Source organism: Cyrtonyx montezumae, unplaced genomic scaffold, assembly GCF_038088225.1.
Source record: "Cyrtonyx montezumae isolate F1298 unplaced genomic scaffold, pur_monq_1.0 scaffold_6, whole genome shotgun sequence".
NCBI lineage: Eukaryota > Metazoa > Chordata > Aves > Galliformes > Odontophoridae > Cyrtonyx > Cyrtonyx montezumae.
The window spans coordinates 18,928,002-18,954,917 of NW_027072067.1; the positions used below are offsets into that span (position 1 = coordinate 18,928,002).

The 26,916-nt window shown below is 55.4% G+C and overlaps 1 protein-coding gene across 1 annotated transcript in view; it reads right to left on the bottom strand.

Annotated features, from left to right (window-relative positions):
- Nucleotides 1-10,260, bottom strand: part of PLXND1 (plexin D1) — a 63,451-nt gene extending 53,191 nt beyond the window's left edge. Inside the window, exon 1 of the mRNA XM_065749300.1 lies at nucleotides 8,959-10,260. Coding sequence (XP_065605372.1) covers nucleotides 8,959-10,245 — 1,287 coding nt within the window. The 5' untranslated portion in view covers nucleotides 10,246-10,260. The remainder of the gene's footprint in view (nucleotides 1-8,958) is intronic.
- Between the last annotated feature and the right edge of the window lie 16,656 nt (nucleotides 10,261-26,916).

Genomic DNA, 26,916 nt, shown 5'->3' on the forward strand with positions numbered 1-26,916 from the left:
CCAGAAAGCCCGAACAGTGAAGAGATAAAAGATCTCCAAACACATCAGAGCTCGGGCTCTTGGCTGTGTTTGTGGTGCACATTCAGCCCTTTATCCCAGGCCCAAACCAGTGCCAACCCAGGGAGCCATGTAGCAGACCTGCCATTAGCAGGCCCCATCCCCGTGCTGCACCCCAGAGGCAGGCTCACAGGATGCTGGGTTCGGAAGGAAGTCTGCTGGAAACAGAAGGAGGAAGAGGAGTGGTGAGGCAGCGCTCAGGAAATGTATGAAACGCACTGATTTCTGTATCCTGTCTTTGTGACCTTAAAAATAGTTCTTAAGCAAAGATGGAGTTCATTTCTGAATCAAAACCAGAAAAAAAGCCCTGCAGCTTCTGCTTGCAGCACAAAACTCTTCCTCACTGCAGCGCAGAGCTGCTGAATGCTTCGCAGTGCGGCAACAGCAGGAAAGAGCCCACCCCTTGGAGCATCGTAACAGAGTGGATTAAAGTGCTGGCTCCCAACATGCCTGGAGTCCTGGGAAAATGACACAGCCAGCATCCGATAATCCGCTCCAAACTTGTTGATTTGTGGGACTTAGAACCGTCTTTATAGGCTCAAAATTTGGCAGTTGCTTCCACACAACTGACATTTTCAGGCCATTACATTTGGTGATAAAAGGGCTCTAGCCTTATCTCCTGTCTTCCTCCACATAAACCACTGGGCTCCTATGAACACGTAGATATGACTCAGGGAAAACTCTGACTGCAGAGAGAACACAAAAAACAATTTGGATATGTCCAAAGAGAACAGCAGTGCACGGATTCAAAGCTGAATGGGGAGGGAAGCTAACAACCAATGTGGAGATACTGCATGGACAGTATGTGCCACAACAAACAGGCAGCATGAGCGGTGTCCATGCACTGCAAGGACAGAAAGCACAAGTGCTGGTCTGCGTCCGGCAGCACAGGGCTCAGCCAGAGCCCCTCCCCAGGCACAGCTATTCACTGCAGAGCCCTCTCAGCACTGCCAGCAGTTTGTACACACAATCATGTGTTTATCTGCCAGAGTGTTGCAACCAGAGCTGTCAAAAACAGGCTTGTAGGATGCCTGGAGGAAAATGTCATCCTCTGAAGAGGACTCCACTGTTCAGGCACTTGAAACATAAGCGGTCTCTAATTGTGATGCTGCCGCAAAGCAGCCATCATCAGCTCCTGTGACTTCCCACCACGGTCTTAGGCAGTAAGGCCCATCACAGAGTCACAGAATCGTAGGGGTTGGAAGGCACTCTTGACCAGTGGAGGCACGTGGGCCAAGAATCACCCATAAAATTGATCTTACTGCAATTACAGGAATCATACGCGCTGAGCAATCAGCATCCCCACGGCACCCTAGATGTCCTTAAAAAAGGCTTAAAATGAAATTTGCACCTGATCTTGCTGCTTATACAGGCTGCAAGTCTTGTGAGCAAGGAAGCTTCATCTGCAGTGCTGCCCGCCCCACTGTGCCACCCCCGGCACAGCACCACTGCGGGCAGCTAACATCTGCCCAGGAGCTGTCTCCAAGGGTCTGCAGTGTGCAAGAGGCCACGTGCAGCTCTTGGAACACCTCTGCTGAGCCCTGTGCCTGTCTGTGCCCTGGGATCAGCAGCAAGGCACTGGGACAGCCCTCAAGGCACTGCCGTGGGGCTCCAGCCCCCAGCACCAGCCCTGCTTGGTGATGGCTTTGCCCCACGTTTGGCAGGAAACATCCCTCGTGCTGTTGTGTCCCCACAGCGTGTGGGTAACATCCAGCTCCACCAGTTCTGCTCAGAGCTGGAAGCAGGAGCTTCCAGCCATGAGTTGGGAAAGTTAACGGCTTGTTGAATTGCAGTAATTGCTTATGAAAAGCTATCAACAGATTCCCTCTGTCAAACCCCCATGAATCACCATTCCCTTGACAAACGAGCATTCACTGTACCAAAGCCAGCGGCAGCCAGCAGAATAGATGCAGGATTTGTTGCACAGACATAAATGACTGTATCAGTTCCCCAGTTCCTGCCCTCTGCAGCAGACAAACGTCACCCCCATGCCAAACAGTGTCCCTTTGGCTCCTGCGTGGCTCCTGATGCCTAGCAGTTTTTTAGCCTCTTCTTTTATTTTACAGGAAAGCTTTCATTTTCCTCATTCTCCCCTCTCCTTGCTCCTGATTCCTTTCTGCCAGCTCCTGACATCCGCAGTGTCACTTGGAGAGTTCACCTGATGGAAACAACCGCCGAGTTCAGAGTAGTGTCCCCCAGCTTAAGGAAGCAGAGCAAACAATGAGTGAAGCCAGGTGAGCACAGGGACAATCGTCACAGGAAAGGTGGGCTGCAACAAGCACCATGGACAAGCCATTCTCCTGGGACTTATCATCTCTTTACATCTGCTCTGCAGCTGCACAAGAATCAGTCAGGGTTTGTTTGCCCCATGTTTTGTGGGGAACATTGCTCGTGCTGTTGTGTCCTCGCAGCACATGGACAAGCAGAAGCAAGTGGTGCCAGTGTCACCAGTGCTGCCTCTTCACTGGTTTCAAGAGGAGGGAGGTCTGACCCTAACATCCCACTGCTGGCACAGGAGGCCATATGCCCCCAGCAGCCCACCATGACCAGCTCCCCACAGTGCTCACCACACACCCACCCCAGGACAGCCCCATAGTCCCACACACTGCAAGAAGCAGAGAAACACAGGCTGCAAATTGCACCTCCTTGGTGCCACCAGAAAAACCAGTAAGGCTTATAGCTCTGGCCCTCACCCTGCATTAAGTACAATGCTTCAGATTAAACAACCAAATCCCCACAGAAGGGGCAGGCACTGGGATTAACGAACCACAGGCTCCAGAGGGGCTGTCACGGCCAGAGCAGCGGTGCCAGAGCAGACAGAGGTCGTGTGGCCGTCAGAATCCCCCCTGGGAGTGCTGCTCCTCTGCTCTGTTCTGCAGGGACATGGAGGAGAAACCATCACCTACTGCCTCCTCTGTAGGGCGTCTGGCTGTGGAGCCTGGCTGGAGGTCCTTGATCAGCTACTGGGAATAAGACATCTGCTTCATTTAGACTGTGTGTTACGAGCTGCTCTTTCCTTGGGAGAGGATCCCTTCCATCGCTCGAGCTGTATTTCTCATTTATGCTTGGTTTTGGCTACAGGAACCTATTTCAAAATACCTGAGCTCCTTTCCACAGGAAGGAGTCTGGGGTGAGCAGTCTGGCCGCTGGATTGTCAGAGGTTACTTTTCCTTATAGCTGCTGCTCACACTCAGCACTTCACATCTACAGTGCTCTGTGCAGCTGTGCTGAAAAAAGCATCCATTAGGGTAACAACTTTCTACCTAACACCATCGGTCCTCTGCACGCATCAGTTCAAATCTATTTCAGTCAGCAACAGTTATAGTAAATGTTTTGCTGTATTCTAATTAGTTCTGCCAAATCAATTAAGCACTGAGATAGTAAGCAGAACTCCACTCTTCTTTTACACATCCTCAATGAAACCTGGGCACTTCCCCACACTCAGCGCTGCCCCCACTCAGGAAAACCACGCTGTAAGGGATGTGTGCTGCTCACAGGAATGCATTTACACTCCTGCACACGAGGCAGAGACCTCTGCCTGCATTTTTGGGACTAAGGAAATCCAAGTAACAAGTTGGATGAATGGTTATGGAAAGTGAGAAAGGATTAAGGTCTGAACACGCATCTCCGGACCCACAGCTGCAGAGGCAGCATTGGTTTAACCCTAAAGGCCTTCTCCATGCACCTCTCCAAGAGCACTGTGCTTCTTTATTTGCCAGGATTGCATATCCCCATCTTCTTTGCAAGGCCTGTTTTATGGTGAGGTTATTCGCAATTAGGAGAATGATTCCAAAATCTGCCCTATTGGACTCAGCTATGGAGCACCTCTCATATTTGGTCAAGGCACAGGAAGGTTTCTCTTTCTCACCAGTTCTACATTTTTTTTTCTGCTGTCTTCTCGATCTGCATAAACTGACCCTCCCAAAACTATTTGGGAAGATCCACCGCGTTTTTCAGCTCACTGTGGTACCAAATCTCAGCGCGTGACACTACAGCTCGGAGATGCCAGGGACTGGCAGCACAGTGCCAACCTCTCCAGAAGGCACGAAGCCCTTCCTGAGCCCTCATCCCAGCACTGCTCCACCACCACCACCTTCTGCCACGGAGCCCCAGGACCCCATGCAGCAGCACATAGCAACAGTGCCTCTGCACTGCTTCCAGCCCAACTCTGGTCCGTGAGAAATACCAAAGGATGACAGGTACAACATCTCAGATAGATATTTTATGCTGTATTAAAAGGCCCTCACCCCCCACGTTTCCTTTCTTTACTGAGTGCTCTCTCTCACTGTGCTACAAACTTTCTGCAGGTCCTTGCTAAAGCGATAGCTCTGCACACAGATGTTTTCTAGCACACACTGTGTTTCAGCAGCTCGCAGTCACTGGGATATCCACCAGAGATGGCTCCTGTCCTCTGGCAGCTCACAGCCCGTTAAATGCTGGCGGTGGCCAGCAAATATCAGGATGAAACCCTGAGGGCTGAGGGGGTTTCCCTCCAGAAGTGAGGAATATGATACAGAATAATATGTTAAACAGACATGAAACAGAATGAGGAACACGAATCCTAAATGCCCTTCAAATAGCAGAGAGGCACGTTCATGCAGAACCCAGACTTTGAGGCAACGTTGCTTCTGGGTTAGAACTGAAATACCAATGCTCCAGTGCCACTAAGAACACATAAGCTGTTGGCACCTTGTGAGAGCAGTGACCCACAGCTGGGGCAGCACAAATCCAGTAGCAGCCAAGCCCCATGAAGCTGCTGCCTGAGGTCATGCTGCGATGGGAGGCAAAGAGGGACAACACAGTTCCAGCCCCCAGCACAGGTCTGTACCTGAGCCTGCATGTGCTCCCACGTGGACAGCCCTGTTGGTGCTCAGTAGGCCACAAGGCACAGCCACCACAGCTTTGGGACTGGGCGGCTGCACCAGCACAGCACAGCTGCATGGGTTCTTCCCAGCTTGGTTCGATGCAGACACTCTTGGCACACAGCATCCAGCAGAGCTGCTGCCCAGGTGTGTGACCCAGCGCTGCTCCTCCACTCAGAAATAAACTCTGATGCTCTCACCAAAGCAGGAGATTGCTGCTGACAGTCTGCCACCTCCTCCACTTGCTACGAGATGTTACATTCCCACTTGAGAGGAAAACAAGGACTGCAACCTTTTCTTTACCAATGCAGCAATAAAAATAAAAGCAAACCCCTCCATGAAGCGCCTGAGCCAGGTCACCCCCTGGCACATCCTTGTCCTGCAGACAGCAGCTGGGAGCTCTAATGCCGCCCATCACCTCAGTGCTGTGACCGTGTGCCAAGGGCTGGACGTGCTGTGGTGGCAGCACCTCCGTGGGCAGCACCTTCTGCCAACAGCAGCGACCCATTCTGCTGCAGGAGCTCCTCCTTATTCCTAATGCACAAATTAAGTGCAAATTTCCAGTTTCCTGTCTGTGGGTAATCCTCCAGATTTCTGTGAGTAGATGGAAGGTTAGATCACATTTATTTTCATGTTTGAAATTACTAAATTAGTATAAACCAGCACTCCAACGTGGCTCAGCTGCTACAAAACCCAGTCCCACGGAGATGCTGCCGTGTTTGGATGTTGTGGATGCTTTGTCATATTCCCACGTGGATATGAGCTTTTTCTTTGGGAACGTTTCTGTACTGGTTGCAGACCGCTCTCCCCTGCCCGAGCACACAGGCACTGGGTGTTTGCACAGCCTGCCAAGGAGCTGGTTTTATTTAACCACCCCTTACAACAAAGCTCACTGGTGGTATCTCATCAGCACACCACAGAACGCTGTGCTCTATGAGCACACAGGATCTGACACAAAGCCACAGAGTCAGAAACTCGAGAATTAGTGCTGAAACACATTGTTATCCCATGCCACCATGCCCGAGTCCTTCAGCACAGAAAACAAACTGCATTTTCAGCCTTTTTGGAGTTGCAGAGTCCAAAACATTTCCTGGGAGAGATGCAGATCCCTGGGTAGCACATCTAACCCCAGTGAGCACCACTCTGCCTCCTCTCGCTGCCCCTCAGGGGTTCAGGGGGTGTGGGGCATGGCAGCCCAGGCCGACCCACAGGTCGCACTCAGCAGTACTGCGGGGATGTGCACAGGCACTGATGAGTGTCTGTGCTCCTCCTCCCTTCCGAGGCTGCGGCGGAGCGAGCCGGGCTCCTGACCGTGGCAGCAGCCATGCCTTCACACAGGGGTTCCTTGTAGCCACGTGTCAGAGCGGCCCACTATCTGATAAAACTTCATCACAGAAAGCTATTTCTGTTGTGGGAAAGCAATCCCAGAACTCACCCACTCACGGTGGGAACACAACCAAACCAAACTGTTCCTCCTTCCCCGGAGCTGCTGCTGCCATTCAGACTTTTCTGTGGTGTTCCCCGAGAGCCACCAGCCGCCCCGGACCGAGGCCGCACTGCTCCGCACCCATCCCAGCCCAACCACCGCACGGAGCCCCGCAGTGCCGCCGGACCCAGCTGCACCAGGCAGGGTGCTGCAGGAGAGCAGCATTCAATTAGACAGAACTGCACACAGGGGGGCAATGATTTTCCTTTCACACAGCATTACGCCTAACAGCCGTGCTCCTAGTTGTATCAACTGGCTACTTCAGCCTATTCAGAATTAATCAGGACATCATTCGATCTTTGTTTTTTTCCCAGAAGGAGCTTAAAACCCAACCACCCAGACTGCAGGAAGAGCTAATGATCCACAACTCCGATAGCACCGCAGCACCTATCGGTAATGCACAAAGGAAAACTTGGGAACCCACTGATGGGCAGAAAAGCAGAGCTGGCAGCGGGGAGGCAGCTCCAAGCAGCTCTGCACCACTGAACCACTGTGTGTTGGAGCATCTTCCTGCTGCGTCCCCGGGGCTGGAACACACCGTGTATCACAGTATCTCCTTGTCTTCAAAGTGGAAATTGGTGTTAAGATTTTTGCAACACAAACGCAACACTATAACTCTTGATACCGCCACTCGAGGACTTGGAAACAAAAACAGCTTGGTAATCTGCTGACAATTCTAATGAGTAAGAAGGAAAAGGCAAAACAAAGGAAAGGCAGCTTCTCTGAGCCCAGTAGAAAGGCCTTGGTCAGCGCTTTTAGAGGAATATGCTTCAAATGAGTGGAAAGCGTAGAAATATTTGCCATGAATAAATATTAATAGTATGCTTCATTTATACCCTGCACCACTTCAAAGGATCTCAAAGTAGCTTTACAAATGTAATCTTTCATTCCACGTTAGGATTCTGAGTAAGAGTAACAAATACAGGAGTGTGCCTCCAACCAGGAGACCAGGGCATGTGGTGCCATACTGCTCAGGGACAGCAATGCCACACCAGCTCCAATGAGGGGCAGAGCCCAGCTTCCCTGCCCGCCAGCCCCACTGCTGTCTCCATGTAAGCAGGACTAGAGGCTCAGCACTTCCCAGCACGCTCCTACAACCTGCACACACCTGACAGCCCCTCCCAGAACAGACCTGCCAGCACACTGCCTCCATGGGAGGCACTGCCACATCCCCCAGGCCACCTTCAGCACACAGAGCTCAGTGGGAAGCAGCCGGGAGTGTGCCTCGGGGACATGCATGGGACAGATCCAGAGATGGAGAGAATCCCCATTTCATTGCTGAATCTCTTGGGAATGGGCTGTTTGAGTACCTCACTTGGTATTATAAATGTCCAAGAATTGTTTTCCTTACTAACCAAAAGTCAGAAAAATGTTTTTTCCTGACTGTGCAGGAGCACAGAGGGAGCTCTGGGGAACTGAGTGTCTCTGCCACCGAGGTTCAATTAAAACTGAGCCACCACCTCCGCAGTTCCCACCTCCTCTCAGCCCATCTGATGGAGCCGCTGCAGCTGAGCTTCAGTCATGGCCAGCAAGGCCCACGAATGCCTCCTGCTCTGTGAATGGGATTCCTGACTGCCCGTGGCTCCTTGGAGGGCTGTGACCACACCGGCACTTGGAGACCGGGCTCCCACTGCTGAATGAACTGAGTCTCTGCGGTACGGAGGCAGGACAGCTACCAGACTGCCTGGCTGTCAGGGAGATGGTAGTCTGCCACCAGGGAAAAACTATTCAACTTTGCCAAAGCAGGTCCATGAACCAGTGCATTAAGACTACATATTTTAACACAGCGTGGAGATGCCACACAAACACTTCGGTTACCATGGGAAACCTTTCTCTTTGCCACCAGCATTGCTCTGAGAAGCCTCAGCCCAAATACTCGATCTTGCTTTTGAAATCAAACAGATGTTTTTACGATCTTTGATGGAGCTGAGTTATGCATCCTTCCCAGAAGGCGGGAAAAATGCAGTGTTAAAACAGCTCTTTTTTTCTCTCTCATTTTTTTTCCCCAAAGCATTATACGTCCTCAGCGAAAGGGAAAACAGACGTCTTCATCTGCCCTGAACGTTTTCGTTCACTCGGCAACAAATTGCGACAACAGCGAACTTTTACCCCAAACGCAGCGCGCACCGCCCCGTGGGAAAGGAGCGGCCGCCGCCGGCGGTGCCCCGCGAAGCGCATCCCAAACCGCTCAGCGCCGGGAGCGCGCAGCGCCGGGAACGCGCAGAGCCGGGAGTCACCGCGGGTCCGCCCGCCGGGACGAGGACCGTGGGAATCACAGCCTCCCCCGGCGCGGCGCTCAGGGCCGCGCCGCGCGCACTCTCTCCTCTCGAGCGCACACTCGGCTACGGCAGCAAGGAGCCCGCCCGGCTCGGACGCAGCCCCCGAGGCGCCCGGCAGCGGCGGGACCCGACGGGGCGGGGGGGGGGGCCGCCGCCCCCCAGTTGCAGGCGGCCGGGAACAGCGCGGCACAGCGCGCCCCGCAGCCCCGCCCGTCCCGACCCGACCCGACCCGCAGTCCGCCCGTCCGCGCCCCAGGTGCCGGCGCAGCCCCACCTGGATGTTCCTCTTCTCGCAGGCGGGCCCGGTGCCCTGCACCACGCTGTCCAGCACCGTCACCATGCCCGCGGTCGGGCTCACGAAACACGAGTTGCGCGCGGCGCGGATCGTCTCCTCGATCTCGGCGAAGCGAAAGACGCAGAGCGCGGAGTGCGGCCGTCCGCCGCCCGCCCCGGCGCGCTCGAAGACGCCGAAGAGCAGCTCCTCCTCGGCGGGGCCCCCCCACGCCGCCCGCGCCGGGAACACGGACACGAGGCGGGTGAAAGCGTCGGCGGCGCCGCCGCAGCGCAGCCCCAGCTGGATGTAGGACTCGGTCAGCTTCTTGGGCTCGCCGCTGCCGTTGAGCGTGGCTTCGGCCGCGTCGCCCAGGCAGATGCGGGCCAGCAGGCTGTGCGAGGGGCTCTCCTTGTCGGCCGCGTTGGCCTCGCTGTTGAGCGCCAGGTAGGCGTAGGGACGGCGGGCGCGCTGCAGGAAGGCGCGGACGAAGCTGAGCTTGTGGCGCGCCTTGGCGCCCTGCTTGATCTTGAAGATGTTGTCGTCGGAGGGGTTGATGTCGAAGGTGAAGAGCTTGGCCAGGTCGCCGCGCGCGTTGAGGGCGCGGATGGCGATCTCCGGCGTGTTCTCGAAGCGGTGGTCCTCCAGGCTGCTGTTGCGGGGGAAGAAGGGGCTGCCGAAGCCCGTGTAGGTGGCGGCCACCAGCAGGCGCGCGCCCGCCCCGCCGCCGCCGCCCCGGCGCAGCAGCAGCCCCACGGTGGAGGCGTTGGGGTGGTTGGCGGCCACGTTCAGCATGCTGGGGAACACGGCCAGCGGGTCGCTGCCGCCCGGCGGGAAGCGCACGGCCACGGCCGAGATGTTGGCCATGCTCCGGAGCTGGCAGAGGCCCTGGTAGATGGAGCCGCAGACGACGAGCACGCCCTGCTCGGGATCGGGCTGCAGGATCTTGTTGTAGTTGTTGGTGAGCACCTTGGGGTGCTCGCAGGAAGCCTGCGGCAGCTGCGGCGCGTGGCACAGAGGGCTGTCCAGCACCGGCCCCACCGCCGCCTCCGCCTGCAGCGCCAGCTCGCCCCCCGACAGCTGGAAAAGACGGTTGACCGCCGCCAGGTACACGCGGGAGCCGGGGCCGTCCAGCGCGAAGTTGTTGGTGGGGGTGGGCGAGAGGAACTTGCGCTGCACCTCCATGCCGGCGGCGCGGCCGGGCAGCGGCAGCAGGAGCAGCAGCGGGAGCAGAGCGAGGGGCTGCGGCTCAGCGCTCGCCGCCGGATCCATCCCCGTCCCCGCGCCCATCCCGCCGCGCCGCACACTGCATGAGCCCGCGGCGAGCGGCGGGAGGGGCCGGGCCGCTTCCTGCGGGGGCAGCGCGCACACCCGCCCGCCGCCGAGCGACGCCCGCGGGAAGTGGCGGCCGCGGTGGTGCGCGGCGGGGCGCGCTCACGGCCGCGCCTCCCTCCGCCCGCCCCCGTCTCCGCCCTCCCTGGCGTTCCTCACTTCTTTCTTATTTGGGGTTTGTCATGTGAACGTGATGAAGTTGGCGATGTTTTCCCCGCGCCGGGCAGGGGCGCCAACGCGGTGGCCCTTCGCCTCGGGAGCGGCTCTTCTCCGCCCTGCCCGCCTTCTCCCGTCCGTTTTCGCGCAGGATGGGCGATGGGCGCAGCCCTTTTCCCAACGGCGGATCGAGCGGGAGAGAATTCCGCCCTTCCCTCCTCTTCTTCCCCCCCCCAGCCCGGCGGTCGCGGTGCCCGAGCCCGGGGTGGGCGTTGCGCGGAGCGGACGAGCGGAGCCGAGGACGCCCGGGGCTCCGCGCCTCTACGCAGCGCGGCCGCAGGGCCGGCGGCTGTCGGGCCCGTCCCATCCGGGCTGCGTTGGGGGCAGGGGAGCCCTGGGGGTAAACGGGGTCCCGGCACGCCGCCACTGCCCCGGTTCGGTCCGGTCCGGTCGTGCCGGCAGCCGCCGGGGAGCGACGCCCCACCCCCGGAGGAAGCTTTGCCCGCACGTTCCCAAACGCGAGAGATCGAAATAGGACCGTGCATCTCCTCTGCCCTCCATCGGGCTCTTTTTTAACTGTGGGAAGAAAAAGGGATAAAGAAGCGTTAATATTCCCCAGTTCCACCCACTGAAAACCCACAGTTGGGAAAACGGTTCCGAGATAGCGCAGCCTGTGACCTACCCTCCCTTATCACCGTGGGAACGCTCTGCTTGGGCGGCTGAAGGTGTAAAGCTGCACCTCCGCTCTTCTTGCCTCGCCCGGGGCACGCGAAGATGCTCGGAGCCGGGGGAGAGAGGGAGGGCTCTGCAGAGAGCCCCCGGGGCGGGAGGGCCTGGGGCCGTGGCAGACGCCCGCCCGAGGTGCTCGTCTCCTTGTAGGTGGGAAACGAGCGGAGCCCCGCACGGAGGGGGGGCACAGGTGAGCCGCCGTACCCTGACGTGGGCCGTGGCACTCCGCGGGCGCTGGGAGCGGAACCAGCAGCGGGTCCGGGGGCAGCAATAGCTGCCGGTACGTGTCCTCGTCCGACCGCAGCGCCTGACGAGAGATGAGCGAAGGAGCGCCGAGGGGAAGGCTGTGGTTTTGCTTTCTCTGTACAGCGACAGCTGTACCGCTGCCCCGGCACAGGGAACCCTGCAGCAGGGGCACCTCGCTGCCCGCGAGCATCCGGCAGCGTTCACCGCAGGGCTGGGCGACCAACTCCGTTTGGCCGTGGCTGCCGGCGAGCGCTGGAGCTCCGTCCTGCCCCACCTCACGGCGCTTATTTCCATTTATACAAAACACGTTAGCAAAGCTGATGGGGATTCTGCACTACTTCTGTTCCGGAGAGGAAAATCCTCTGTTGTTGTCTAATCTCATTTCTACACCTGCCAATTTCCCTCACCCCCTTCCTGTCCTCACCCTCATCAGGGCACTGATTAATACTCAGCTGCCTCAGCCACGCCACGTCCACCGAAAATGTGTATTAAATTAAATGCTGTGTTTTCACCCTATCTAACTCATTGTCTCTGCTGATCATGTCATTAATTAGTAGAGTTATTAGCTAGTTGTGAATGTGGGGCTCCCAGCTGTTTGGTCTTCTTGAAACCACAAGTTAGCAATATTTAAATGTGATCGTGTCTTTAATTGCATAGAAATAAACCCCCGTGATCCCAAACCCTTAATCTGCCTATTTTAGGATTCCTTATGGCTGCTTATCCCGATAGCAGAGCATCTTCCATGAGAAATCAGCCTTTTAAAGCACATCAAATTAGGTTCCAGATTACAGTCGCTTTAAATATATACATATGTAGGCCAAAGAGCATGGAGAAACGTGTGACTTGCCCAAGGTATCCAGCCCTGCCTTTGTCAGAGAGAAATCCCCTGAGAGCCCTGGTGCCCATTTCCTATGCTGAGCCGTTATCTACACTGATACAATTAAAGCCCAAATATTTGTGGTATTGAAGGATTGTTTGACAAAGATTTATTTGCTGTTAGGAAACAATCCTCTGTTAAGATGCTTTGAAATGAGTACTTTCCAGAAATGATTTTCCACCCTATTATCTGGGCTGTTTGAGTATTTCAGGGTAATACTCCTAACGGAGCAGGAAAGGGCTTGAATCTCATGCAGAGTTCTCACCATTATTTTTTTGTTGTTGTTCAGGAAGCAAAAAAAAAAAAAGGGGGTCACAATTGAACCTCTGCCTCCTGCAATAGACCATCACGGCCCCAGATCCCCTCCTGTGGACCCCGTGCAGGTCCAGAGATAACGGCTTTCAGCCATCTCTGTGGGGGAGAGGGGCCACGTGCGTCAGAACTCAAAACCACTTTAATTATTAATAAATATATTTACACAAGAACAGTTTCCCTTTAGGGGAAACACGAGGTACTCATGCAATTACTCAGGTTATATTGACTCAACGCTGACAAAAATGGGATCTGAGCACTTTAACACAGGGAGCGTGAATACCCTGTGTATTCAGTGGGGTTTTCCTGCAGGGTAACTGCCCATGTAACTCCCCCACCTGGAGGAGAGCTGCACATGGCGAGCGGGCTCAGATACAGCAGCTGGGAGCTGAGCCCAAGATGGGCATGCAGGGACTGCTCGTGTCAGGACGTGTGCTGCTCTGGGCCAAGCAGTCTCAGTTCCACTGAGCTCCCTCCTCTGAATGGGGCTTTGGTTCATTTTCAGAATGACAGCAGGGCAGATTCACCAGCATCCAGCACACACAGGTTTTGAGTCCCTTTTGGTCACTTGCTTTGTGCAATGTGCTGGAAAGCACAGCAATAATAGCAGAGTGGCACAGTCCTAGACTGCAGCAAATGAGGACAAGGCCAAATGCAGCAGCCATGGATGCAGAAACAAAGAAAAATCTGCTTACCTCTGGAAAGCCTCAGATTTGCAGGGATCTCCAGTGAGATACCCTTACCTCCACTGCCAACCCTTAAATGAGGGCTGGGAAGGGGTGGATCCAGGCTCCACCCATTCTGGTGCGTGCACCTAAGCTCCCCTGGCTGGCCCTGCCTTCCCACCAGGTGCTCAATCACTGGTTCAGGCTGAGTATTTCTGCTAGACTGTGCTGCTCAAATACTTAATGATGGAAAATGGCGATTGGGTAGCTGTGCTGGGTCACAGCAGGGATGCAGCGCCCGCACTCCTTTCACCCCAGAGGCTGCAGGAGGAGCTAAGGTGAGGCTGGAGGCTGTGGGTAAGACAGAGCTGCCCTGCTGTCATGTACATAGGGAACTGAAGGGGGATCAGAGATACACTTAGACATAGAACTCACTGCGTGCCCTAGAACAGCCCTAACTACCATGCCTGGTGCTCACCAGCCCTGCCTGCCTTGCCAGCCCGATGTTAGTGCCTGCTGGTGTTGAGCTGGAAGCAGCAGCAGAGTGCTCGGACACACCTCAGGGCACTCAGAAATGACGAAGTGTGGAAACAAACTGGCAACCCTCAGTGTGTTCTTGGATGAGTGTGGACTGAGCCCCCATTTCATTGTTACTGATCTATATTGCAGCTCATGGAAAAGGAGGTGAGGCTGTTGTTACTCTTACTACTACTGATTTGGCACACGGAGATTCTGCTAGGTGCTTAACAGAAGGATTAAGGCAAGGTCTTTTCCCAAACATCCTTTCAGCTCGAGCAGTGGTGAGGGCTGAGGCTCCACTGCAGACGGCTGCAGCAGGAATGGCACTCGTGCGCTCTGCTGCCACTGTGCCACCACCGCCAGCCCAAGTGAGGGATTTATGGGATGTGCTGTGCCTTCTGAGTAGATTCATGCTTTCTTCCTCAACCCTCTTTGTTTTCAAAGATGAACCTTTCCCAGAGTAATATAGAGCCGAGTACGTAACGCAGCCATAACCTTGGCGGCGGCACGCCGCGGCTGGCGCGCATCGCGAGGGATTTGCCTCCGGGGAGCGGTGCCCAGAGGTTGGAGCACGAGGAGGTCCCTCCCGGGTGAGTGATGGATTCGGCGCTGGTGAAAGTTCACACTCACGTAATGACAGGATCCTCCAGACAAAGAGGTTTATCGCAGGGCAATAGGAACATGCACTTTCTGCAGCCTGTGCTGGGAATTGGCACTCGCGCTGGGGGTGGGATGGAGTTCTGGTTGTACGGGTGGGCTGTCCGTCAGGATGCACAGGTCCCAGGCTCCTTCCTCCTGCTCCACGTGTGTCCTGCTGCTTGCCTTTAGTAATTTCTTCGAAGGCTCAGACCTGGCTCGGCACCCACCGGGGCTGGAGATATGGCCGGGGGCCCAAACGCACCTCCAGCTGTGCCCTGCGAGTTTCCCTGCGGCCGGCCGTGGTGACGCCCCTCCGGCCTCAGCCTCGCCCCCTGCCCGCCTCCCGTCACTGCCGGCCGCTGCCGTCGGAGCCCGGGGCACGGCGCTGCTCGGCTCAGAGCGGCCGCGGGCAGCCCGGTGCTGGCAGCCCTCGGGCTCTCACGGAGCCGCAGCAGTGCCGGACCTCGACGGGCCGCCTGCCCGGCCCAGCCCAGCCCAGCCCGGCCCGGCCCGGCCGCTTCTGACCGAGTTCCAGCAGCGTGGGATGCAGCGCTCGGCTCCCAGCAGAGGAAGCGAGCGCAACGTTAAAGCGGAGCATCCCGCGTGGGATTCGCGGTGCGGGCTGTGCTGATGGCTCCGAACAAAGCACGGCAGTGCTGCAAGCAAGCGGGCCTCGTTTGCTCGTGGGGCCGGCGTGTGGAGCCCGGCTCCGACCGAGCGGAGAGACCCTGCGGCAGAGCCAGCCCTGCTCGCTTTGCTCCTGCCAGTGCCCGCAGGAAGCTTTTCCCCGTGAAGTCAGGAGGATCGTGCCGCTCTCCAAAATGTGCTAGCTTTCCAGTGAGTGGTTGCTCAGTACGTGCTCAGGCAAACAGGGCACCGCTACCCGTTAACGAAAACAAAAGGGAAGGGAGGAAGGCTCACAGCACAACAATTGCTTTCAATTAGAGGAAATATCTATTGCCAAAATATGTCAGTGGGATTTGACAGACTGCATTTCTAACTGTGTGCTACTAAAGGGCTGGCTGCACTAAAATGCAGCTTAAACTTAATAGGGATTTAAATCCTTCCCCTCTTTCCCACATCAGGCTGTAAATTCATTATTGCAGTCTGCACTCCCCTTTGTTAACTCAAAGAAATCTGACTTACCTCAGTAGCTACAGAGCTGTTCTCTCCCACGTTTGCAGACCTCATTCAGGATTTAGTGTTGATGCTCATAATGTGCTTTTAAATGAAAGGACTGAAATGTGTTTAACTGTGCAGATATTTTCTTTGCTCACCTCAGCACGAACCCAGGCATTTTGATTAAAATCTCACCTTGCTTTAAAGGGCGTACCACGTCACTGAGCTCTGAGTCCGCTCCCTTTGGCATGCCTGGCTCCTGGCACCTCTGCTCTCTGCAGGGAGCAGACCCCAGACAGCCCCAGGCACGTCCTGGCCCTGCAGCCCTGCCAGCAGCACAGCTGTACCCCAGTGGCACGGTGCAGCTGCAGCCAGCCCTGCACTGAGCCCAGCACAGCCACCACTGCTCTAAGCACTGCCCAGCAGCTGCTGCAGGACCCAGGGCCCACAATCCACACGCTCTGTGAGGTCAGCTCCAGCTTCCAACCATAAGCTGTTGTAGCTGTGGGTTAGGACCCTCAGCCCCTGCCCCGGGCACAGTCCCTTAGCTCCTGCACCCAGCTGTAACTCTGGGCACGGCTCTGCTAGCCTGACCCTCAGCCCCCTCTCATCAGCCAGCCCCAGCTGGGAGCCCTGTCCAGGTCACCCCGCACTCCTCTCACCGTGGTCTGGTGCTGGAATACAGGCACAGGGTATCTTATTAGCAAACACAGTCACAGATCACTCATCCTCTGCTTTTTACTAGGGAACCTGAAGCACTTTCATAGCTACATCTTGCAGAGGCCTACTCTCTGCAACTCTGAGATAAACCTGTGGCATGTGAAGGCCAACAGTGCGTGTTCTGCATTGACACTAATAGCTGTCTGTCATCGTAGTGTCACCAGTGGGGTATCATCTGGTATTGTATATTTTTGGACATAATATAAACAGTGTGGTCTCATTCTTGAAATTTCCCTGGTGGCTCCAGTGGTCTCAGGGGTTTCCACATTTCTTACGTGCACTCAACACATCCATTAACCTTAACGATAAGCCAAAATGTGAAAGTCTCACACATACGTAATATACACATTTATACCTAAAAAAAAAAAGACAGATTCAAGTACACATTTAAAGTGTCAGTAAGTCCTATGTTGGACCAGTTGTAGCATTTCGGATTTTGCAGCAGAAAAGCTTGAAGACAGACTGCTCTCAGGCAGTTCAGGCTGCAGAGAGGCAGCGTACAGTACGCATGCCCATGTGCACAGAAATGTATTTGCACGTGAACTCAATACAAAAATCAATCTTGTAAAATATGCAAAGTTTGAAAACAGCACACCAATAGGAACATCCACACAACTCTAAAATAGTGAAAACAGCTTTGTCTTTGGCTTACTGGGGGTAGCCTGGCAGAACAGGCACCCTACTGCTTCACCCCCCAGCCCTGAACCTGCACAGCAGGAGTGGTACAGAAATTGGACAACCTGCTGGCACAGCTGGGAGAGGGCAAAGAGAGGCAAACAGCCTAAATAATTAAAATCACCTTTCCAAACTCTCTCTTCTTTAAAATGTAAACACCATGCAGATAGAAACTGAAGTACTTCTGTCACCTGAACATCAGCTACTCCATCTTTCTAGATAAGCAGTGATCTCCCTGCTATTTTCACATCCACATATCCCATCATACACAAGCACGTTTCAGGGGCTGTGGTTGCCACAGGGGACACCCCTTTCTCAGCACCTTCTACTCCCAGGAGAGCAGAATGAATCACACAAACACTGCCATCCAACATGAGCTTAGTGCAAGCAATGCAGTTGCTTACCCTGGAGCACAGAGCAGTGGCTTCATTGCCTTGCAGCCTGCCTAGTGCTGGGGGGTCACCAAAATGGCAACAACCCTTAACTCCATGGAGTTCACCTGAAGGCATCACCCTTGTTATTGTTAAAGCTCATCATTACTAAGGAGCTGCAGGTGCTGGCTCTGTGCTGGAGGTGGCAGCCCTGGGTCTTTGTGCCATGGGTCTTTGCTCTCCAGGACTGACACAAAACCATTTTTCCGATGTCATCAGGCCAAGTTTGGGCTCTGGCAGCTTCTGCACCCCCCTGCAGCACTGCAGCACAGTCAGCTGTTAGCATCAACAGGGCAGGATGTGGTCTTGTGCTTCTCCTGGCTCCTCAGCCAGCAGCTGGCAGAGTGGGTTGGGGCAGGAGAGCACGTGCCTTGCTGGGGCACTTGCCAGGAAATATGGGGCTTTCCCCTCCTGCCAACCAGCCTCCTCCAGGCCAGGCAGCTGAACATCCAAACTTGCTCCCACCTTGGGAGCCAGTGGCACACAAGAGTTAGTGATAGCTTTGGGCTGGTTCCAGAGCTGTGTGAGCAGCACCCACCCACTGCAGCTGCCATGTGTTAGGCTCCCATCTGTAGCCTGCAGAGGGGTTCAGAATGAAGCAAGGCACCAAGGTCTCGATAACCTGAAATCCAACCTCATAATCTCCTTATCTCCCTCTCAGTTCTCTCTGTCCTCGTGGAGAATGGCTTGTCACAGAGGGCAGACTCCTTTAACCCACTTAATAGTACTTTTCACCTTCGAGGTCTTCTTGTGCACTGGGTTTATCTTTTGATCAATGTTGTTCTTCGAAGCTATGTCTATTTAAGCCTGTTGGTTTTTTTTTTAAGCAAAACTTGCTTCTGGTTTCAATCAAAGCTGTCAATCAGTTGCCCCCCTCACCTCAGCCTTGTCAAGCAACATCTGGCCTCCTCTGCACAGCTTTCAAGGAAGGAGTCTGGGGGCCAGACCTAAAGGCTCCTGACTGAAGAATGATTCTGGGATGGAACAAAGTTTTCTGACAGTTTTAAGGGAAGTGTTTGTGGCTGTAGGTGCAAATATCTTTTTTTGTTTGTAGAGAAAGCTGACCTTGGTAGTTTACTTTTTTGCAAGAACTTGTGTTGCAAGCAGGTGTTCCACTTGGGCTCTGTTTCATGTGTTGGCCTTACAGGTACAGGGTGCAAGTGGAACAAACCCTGCAGACCCTGGGGAGAATCAAAGCAGGGGAGAGGCTGCGGTGGGAGAGAGGAAAAGTGTAACTTGAAGCAGGGGACGCACTGCTGGCAGCACCTATCGCATCCACCACTGCCATGTTCCTTCTCCTGTTCCTCCTTGGTGTTTCATTGTCTCTCATGGGTTAGTAAGTAATAGTGCACTTGCTTAGGGAGTTTCTGCTTGCCACTTACTAGGGTTATCTGAGTGGAGGTCAGTGTATGTGTGTGTGGAATAAAACTCATAACCCACTGTGCTGCTGAGCACACTGTTTGCTTGCCTCTGCTCCTGAGACATCCTGTCTCTCGGATCCAAACGCACCCTAAAACAGCCCCCAACCTCACCTACCCCACAGGCGGTCCCAGTGATTCCATCGTGCCATACTAAGCTGCTCAATAGCTGGGATGACAGGGTGCCCCACAGCAAACAGGATTTTTCTTTGTGGTCATGCTCAGGACTGCAGAAAGGAAGTGCATGTCGTTCCCAGCAGACCCAGCATTCATAGGGCCTTCAGTCAAACAACCCATCTCTGGCACTAATTCTGATCAGCAAAATTGAACCCACGCATGCAGGGCCCTGCCACACTGTTCTGCTGCTCTCATGAGATCTGCAGTGTAAGTGCAGAGGCACGGGCGGCAGGGCCCAGCTGGTGGCTGCTCGGATGCAGAAGGTTGAACAAATACTAGTGGTTAAACTAGTCATCAACCCACCCGATGGAATATCCAACAGAACCTGTGCCTTCCTCCCGGCTGATGCAAATGAGAGTTGATTGTAAACATCTCACGCCTAAATTATACCTTAGAGAATCCAAGTAACACAGTTGGCCTTGTCTGAATTACTTCAATGAAAACAAGGCGGAAAAATGGCTGCAGTTGTCTGGCTCCCTCCACTTGCAGGCTGTCGCCTTGCTTGGGACTTCTGCAGCTGGACATTCATACCAGGTCTGGAATGCAAATGCACTTCTTGCCTCCAGGTTAGCACTGTTAGCAAACCTGTTTTCTTTCCTTCTCTCGACTCTGGAGAGCTGGGGGAGGAGGAAAGGCAGGAGTGTGTGTGGGGCTGTGCTCCGGGGGAGCACTGTGTCCCAGCTCCCAGGCAATTGCTGAGCACCAAACGCTTCTGTTCCTGTGCCGGGGTCTCACACATAACCAGCTGCAGATCAAACAGCTCTGATCCCACACAACAGATGCGGAAAGAGAGCAGTGCCATTTCTCTCCTATGCCACTGCACTCATTGCATGAAGCTTCGCATCTGTTTCACACTGAGACTGAATCCCAACAACCGGCTGCCGTTCCCATTCCCAAACCAAAGAAGCCAATGCGTCATGCTGGGAGAGTCCAGCTCCCCACCCTGCTCACCTGCTCAGCACGCATACAGTTGAGAGAAGGGGAGGAAGAAGTATCCCAGGAAGCAATTGCAGAACAAAGAGGTTTAGGGAGTGCCCTTGAGCTGGGGAAGCTGTCCCACCATGGTTTGGGTTAACGCTGTGCCCAAGCAGGATTCAGGGGAAGGGCTGCCGTGGGATGCAGCCCCGGCACGCCCTGGGGTGCTCCACTCCTGTGCAGTCTGAGCACCCCCAGACAGAGGACTGCGGTGCTCTGCAGCCAACACACGTGCACAGACGCAGCGTGAGCCTCTGCATTTCTGCTGCCAACAGGTGGGCTCTGCTCTGCACCAGGTCCGTGCAGGAGGAGCAGTGATGCAAAAGCATCAGACGCCTTCACGGCAGCACATGGCCACATATGTTGTTTACCAGAATTGCAGCATGGCTGCTGTGGGGAGCTGCTTGTTGCAAGGGCAGATCTGTGACGTGCAGGAAAGAGCTGATGGGTTGGACTGGCTTCTCAGGACCAGGAGAGGATGCTTTGAGAGCACAGTAAGCAGCCCCAGCGCTGGCCCATGTCAGCACCACAGAACGGCCAGCTGGCTTCTGCATCCCTGAAAGGGATCACGGTGAGACAGTGTCAGAAAAAGGCGTTATTGTTGCACCTTTTCACTCTTTGCTCCTCTCTTGGGAAACAGAGCCTTCTTTGCAAGATATCTAGCAATGTGACTGTATTTAAGCAAAACAGTTACATTTGTTAGGGATAATGGAGAGCTTAAAGACTGACGTATGATCAAATATGTTCCTGATCTGAGACAACAATGAATGGGGTAATCCATCTGAGCAGTGCAGAGCAGGACCTCTTCCACTCAGAAACAAATCCTCATCTCTTTATCTCTTCTTTTTTTTCCTTTCCCTTTGCTGTGCATTCATTGACTGAAGAACTCTCACCAGCTGTAACATTTATCTGCACACTCAAATCAACCTTGTAAAAGTCTCCTTACCCACAGCAAGTAATTCTTCTGGTGGGTGAGTAATTTGTCTCCATGGAGGGGTTGATGTTTGGTTTGTGTTTTCGCTGCCTGGGATAATGTGCAGTGGGAGTCTGGCTTTGCATAATTGTATACTTCAACTGAGTGCCAAGGGAACTCGCTCAGGGGTGGGTAGTTTCATTTTCATTGTTCTTAATGACAACCAAATAAATAAATATAAAACCAAGCAAAATCAAACAGAGTTTTCAAGATCATCCTGATAAAGGATGCAGGAGATGGCATGATGCCTGGGCTGGGAAATTTCCATGGCATTTTTTCAGGTGCTCCCTACAATGCGTTCCATTAAGCACCCCTAGAGCTCCTGTATTTGTGTGATTATCAGGAGTCTGCGTTTTGTTGGGTGGTGCTGTTCTCACCCTTCTCCTCCATCTTCTTCCTCCTTCAGCTCCCCTCATCTCATGGCTCCTTAAGCTGCAGCAGCCCCGCTTTTTGTTACAGAACACAAGAAATAGCATCCCTCATTTTCACACTTCTGAGAAGAGACAAAAGAGACCTTTTGGCAAAATGTCAGGCTGTGTGACCGATAACACCCCCAATCATTTCAGACTAAGACTTGTGGACATGTTAGGCTCAGATGTGAATACAGAACACGTGCACTTTATGTTGGCCACTTCACTCCATTCTATTACATTAGAACTAGTCATTAGCTGGCGGAGGGGAAGAAACATTTCCATCAGGAACCAGGGCGGGGGGATTGGATCTGACATCCCCACTCCTGCCTCCCCAACCCTCCAGCACTTTCCCTCGAGAGATATTGGTGTGAAACCAGCCCACATGACAAGTGGAAGTGATTCAGAACCCAGCTGTAGGCTTTGTTGACAAGCCCCATCTCAAAGCGGTGGCGCAGATTTTCTGCATCCAGCATGCACCAGGAAGGAGCCTGGGGAGCAGCACAGGCGGTGCTCTCGGAAGAGCTCTGACACGACTTGGCTGAATTCATCGGGAGCACGTGAGGGCCAAACGGCTGTCACTTGACAGCAGCGAACAATGTATTTTAAAAGGGATATTTTCTACACTAAATTAGATTTCAAAGACATCACCATGCATCTTCAGCCTTATCTTTTCATCTGGCTCTCCTATCAGTCTTTAAACACACAAACGGGGATTATACAGATAAGCCCACAGCATAGTTCATTCTGGCAGCTGCTTATCAATCACAGTTAATTAATGTTGTGGCACTATAAATGAGACAGCTCAGCAGCACTTCTCTTTTCACCACCATCACATCATAAGAGTCTCAGTGACCGTTTTGCATGCGATTCCTCAGTGCTTCAGTGGGTGCAGGTACCCATGCACCTCACCCCGCTTTCCTCACCCCACACACTGCTGTTGCCCTTCTTCAGGAGGGATGGGCTTCGTCACAGTTTGCATTCATTGGTTACAGACACAGAGCACTCTATTTACAAGCTTACAGTTCAAAGCCCCCGGACAGCAGCCACCCAGCACCCACCCACAGGCAGGGATGTGTTCCTGATGAGCCCCCCCCTGCAGGGTCTGACCCACCCCTCAGCCCTCACAGCCAGTGCTTCACAGCCATGACAGCTCGCAGGGCTGGGAGTGCTCCCTCAGCTCTACTGGCTGCAGATCTCCGGGAAGTGATGGAGAGCCATCTCCCAGCACAGACCCACCGGGAGGAGGGCATCCCAGCAGGCGCCAAGCACTGCAGAGAAGCTGCAGCAGACTGGGCCCTTCGGATCTGAGCTCTGCCCAGCACTGTTATGGGGCTCCCACTGAGGCCACGTGAGTGGCTGCAATCTGGGGTACATCTCATTGGGGCTATGGTGCTGTGTGGCACCAAACCCACAGAGAGCAGACCCCGAGGGAAAAGAGATCTTCAGCAGTGCCACCACTTCCCACCTGGACCAGCACAGAGTGGGAAAAGTGGCAGCCAAAATGCAGAGGAAAATGAGTGATTTCAGAGTAATGACCTTGGCCGATTTCAGCTCCGGCATAGATGAAGGGAATGGAGCTAGGATCTGCTCCCATCAGATGGAAGCAAATTGGACTATTTCCCAGACAGATTGGCCCCAGCTGGGAAAGAGAGAAAGAGCACGAGGAAGGAAGATGGCTCCAGCAGGAGAACAGCAGCTCTGAGGTATGGCTGCTCTCAAGAAAGCCAGATTAGTTATATTATCAAATCAACAGCAGTAGCCATGGCTGGCAGTACCAGAGGAGCCAAAAGACAGGCTTGTCTAAGATGACAGAAAATCACAGCGAAAAAGCAACCAGGCTTCATGGGATTCTTCCTCAGCGTGACAAGATCCGCTCCATGTCCCATCCTGAAGGACAGGAGTGCAGCAGGCAGTGTGCCGCAGAACCAGCCCTGCTCTGTGGCTGCGGGGAGCGGTGGAGACCCTCGTGCTGTGCCACAGCTGCACCAACATGGACAGCCTGTGCCCACCCCGTGCCGTGGGCAATGATGGTGCCCTCGCACGGGGGCAGTCTGACTCCTGGCCAATGGCTTGGAGGGCTCAGTGCCCAGTTCCCAGAGCCACAGTCCGTCCCCTCAGATGTGCCTCTCCAGTTCCATGCTGGGCTGGGGGTGGGCTGCTTTTCCAGGCCACTGTGCAGGAGGATTCATTAATGCATCCTCAGCCAAAGCTCTGAGCATGGTAGGGGCTTCCTTGGTGTACAACATGCAGCCCTCCTCAGGAACTGCCCAGATCTTCCTCCTCTGAAAGTGCAGCAGCAATGGATGCCCTACGTGGTGACAACAACCTGTGTTGTCTGAAATGTTGTTTCCAGATGCTCCAAACAGAAATCTAACATTCCAAGACAGGGCGAGCAAGCTGAGTGCCATCAATAAGAGGAAATGAATACAAGAACTGATCCATGGGGGCTTGCTCCTATGGAGTGACAGGGGCAGGGACAGGGTTTATGGGGGCACACAGAGAGCCTGAGCTTCAGTGGTGTGCATGAAGCAGTGTTACACGGCATGGTGCTGCTGGAGGAGGTGACCAGAGTGCGCCTGTGGCTGCTCACAGCGGGGCTTCCTCCAGCACCGTCCGGAATGCAGCGCAGTGGGAAAGGAAGGGAGGGAGAGCTGGAGCTGCTGGTGGCGGAGGGAGAACGGCAGCTTAGAAACCGCAGCTGGCTCCGGAGGGATGGCCACAAGTAGCAGCAATGGAAAGTGTAGCAAAAGGAGCAGCCCTGCCCAGGGGCCCGGGGTGAGGCCGTGGCTGCAAAGCCTCCTGGAGCACAGCACGGGCCGCTCTGCCGCTGCCGCTGGGGCTGCGGCTCTCTGTGCTACACTGTAAGGTTGGAGGGATGCGTCTTGTTATGACGTGTTACGCAGCAGTGACCGGGACGGCTCCCACAGATTTTGCAGCTCCGGCTGAACCCCATCCTCGCCGCGGCCGGACCCCATTAATGAGCGGCGCCGTGGGCAGCCCCGGGCTGAGGGCCGCGGCCGGGGGTGCTGGGCGTTCTGCTGGAGGAGGGCACCCCCGAGCCCCCCGGGGCATGCAGCCGGACGAGGGCTCCATCAATGGGGCCGTTGTTCTGAGCGTTCCCCATGTCCCCGCAGAACCTCTCAGTCTCATGATTTTTCTCCTCTTTAATTCGGAGCGTGTCCTGCACCGCAGCAAAAGGCGCCTTTATGCGCTCTCCGCTGCGGGACGCGCCGGCCCTGGGGCGGAGATGCGCTGAGGGACCGCAGGAACTCCCACGCGCGGGTGGGCAGCCGCTGCCGCTTCGTAGGAGACCCCGGGGACGCTTCGAGAGAAGAAAGCTCGGGCAAATGGCTCTCACTGCAGCCACAGCCGCGGCCGCGTCCCACAGCGATGTGAGAGCCGCGCGAGGGCCACGGCCACGCGCGGAGCCGCCCCTTCGTGGGCCCGCGCGCACACGGGCGCAGCTCCGAGCGGCAGCGACCGCAATCGCGGGAGGGGAACGCACAACGGAAGCGGCTCCGCTGCGGTTGTTGCCAGCAGCCCGGCCACGAGATGGGCCCTGGGACCGGCGGGGCCGCGCCGGAGCACAGCCCGAGGAAACGGCGGCGACCCCGAGCGGGCCGGGACCGCCGGGTGAGCGTCAGTGCCGCCCGCTCCGCTGCGGCGGGCGGACCGTGGGGGCGGCGGTGCGGGGCAGGGGGCGGTGGCGGTGCGGGGCAGGGGGCGGTGGCGGTGCGGGGCAGGGGGCGGTGGCGGTGCGGGGCCGCCAGGTGGCGCCAGAGACCGAGGGCGGCGCGCCCGGACGGACGGCGGCTCCGGCGCGGCTTTGCGCCCGGGATGTGTTCGGATGAACGCAGACCGGATTAGAACTGTAGTAAAGTTAATTCTGTACTTGTTAATCAAACCAACTTGAAATGAATATGTCAATGTTTTGTCTGGAAACTATGTAGCCTGCGCAAGTCGTAACCACAGTGCATAGTTCTGACATCCCGGACAGTAAACAATAGATAACGATGACCTTCTAAGGAAACATGACAAGTACGTGGAAATGCCCTCCGGAGTGCCACGATCGGAGCTGAAAGGTCAAAAGGACGCTCTGGAGGAAGACTACGGCCTTCATCACATCGATCACCACGAGGCAGAAAACGACCCCCTAGCAACCGGCACAGCCGCAGAAAGAAAGGAGGACACGCCACAAATGTGGAAATAAAGGAAGGGACGGAAGGGCTCAGGCGCCGTCGGTGGGGCGGAGGCTCCCGGCCGCGCAGCGCCGCTTCGCTCCTTTATCGCTTACTCGGTAAATTCTGAAATAAATTAGTATCGATTGGCGCGTGCCTTTCTCTCAGAACTTACAACAAGAACGATGACAATCTCTCCGTTTTAAAACAACCGAAGTGAGAACGGTCCTCGCTCGACCCTCGCGCTCTCGGGCCCGGCTGTCCCAGCAAAGCGCCGTAACGCCGCCCGCAGACCGCCCCGGTCTCCTCCGCCCCCACCGCACCCGTCCCGCGCGCCGGGGTCGCCACGCGGTGCGTGATGGCGCGTGGTGACCGCCAGGCGGCGCTGCAGTGCCGCGTGGATTCCCGCCGCGCCGCGGACGCCTCTCTCCCCCCTTCCCCCCTCCGTCACCCACGTGCGTGGGGCTCTCGCTCCGCAGGCGCGCGCGTGGCTCCGGGTTCCCGCCTTCGGCCGAGCGCCCCCGTGCCCGCACAGCCCCGCGTGACGCGTTCGGCCACCATGGCGCCCGAAGGTCAGCGGCGGAGCGGCACTGCTCGGAGCTGCTCTCCCGTTCTCGTGATCGTGGGCGCCGTTGGGCGTTCCGTTTCCGTTCGCCCCAAAGGAGCGCTTCTTCCTCCTCCAGGGCGGCACTCGGCGTAGCTCAGTCCGGCGCCGCGTTCCCGTTTGCCCCCCCGGGAGAGCCGCTCCCGCAGGCGAACGAGGAGCGGAGCGATGTCTCCCAGCCTCTGCGTGCCGGGATCGGCGCTGTTGACGTGGGGGTATAAAACCACCGCTTTCATCCTTCGTCTTTGTGCCCTCCTGTGCGTCTCGAGCCACGTGCAGCCGCCACCGGTGCCATATAACCCCTGCCGGGTGACCCCGAAGGAGTGCGGGCCCACGGTACCTCAGGCAGTCCCTCCGTCCCATCTTGAGTCAGCTCCAGGCGCTCCCTCCATCCGTGATCCGCTGCAATTTCCCCTCCAGTTGCAGGGGTTCTATGGGCAGAAACAGCTGCCATTTCTGCTGTCATCTTTTGCTGGTTTTATAACTTCTGTGTGTGTGTAAACAGGAGACTCTTTCCCCTTAATATTGTTCCCATTCCCTTGGTTTCGTGTTCCTGAGGAGCTCACCAAATCTAATGGGACTGAGTGTTTTCTCCACGTCAGTGAGATCTGCCCGCTCCTGGCTTGTACAAGTACTGAAGAATTGAAAAACTGCATGAAAATTGGTAGACAACATCTTTGTATTTACTGTGGTGGCCCAGCACACATTGTATAGGCTCTCACCTTTCCTCAGAGCAAGAGGGAATGGGTTCTGGTCAGTGCATATGGTCCTACAGCTGTTTTTTTTTCCTCTCCGAGGCTGAG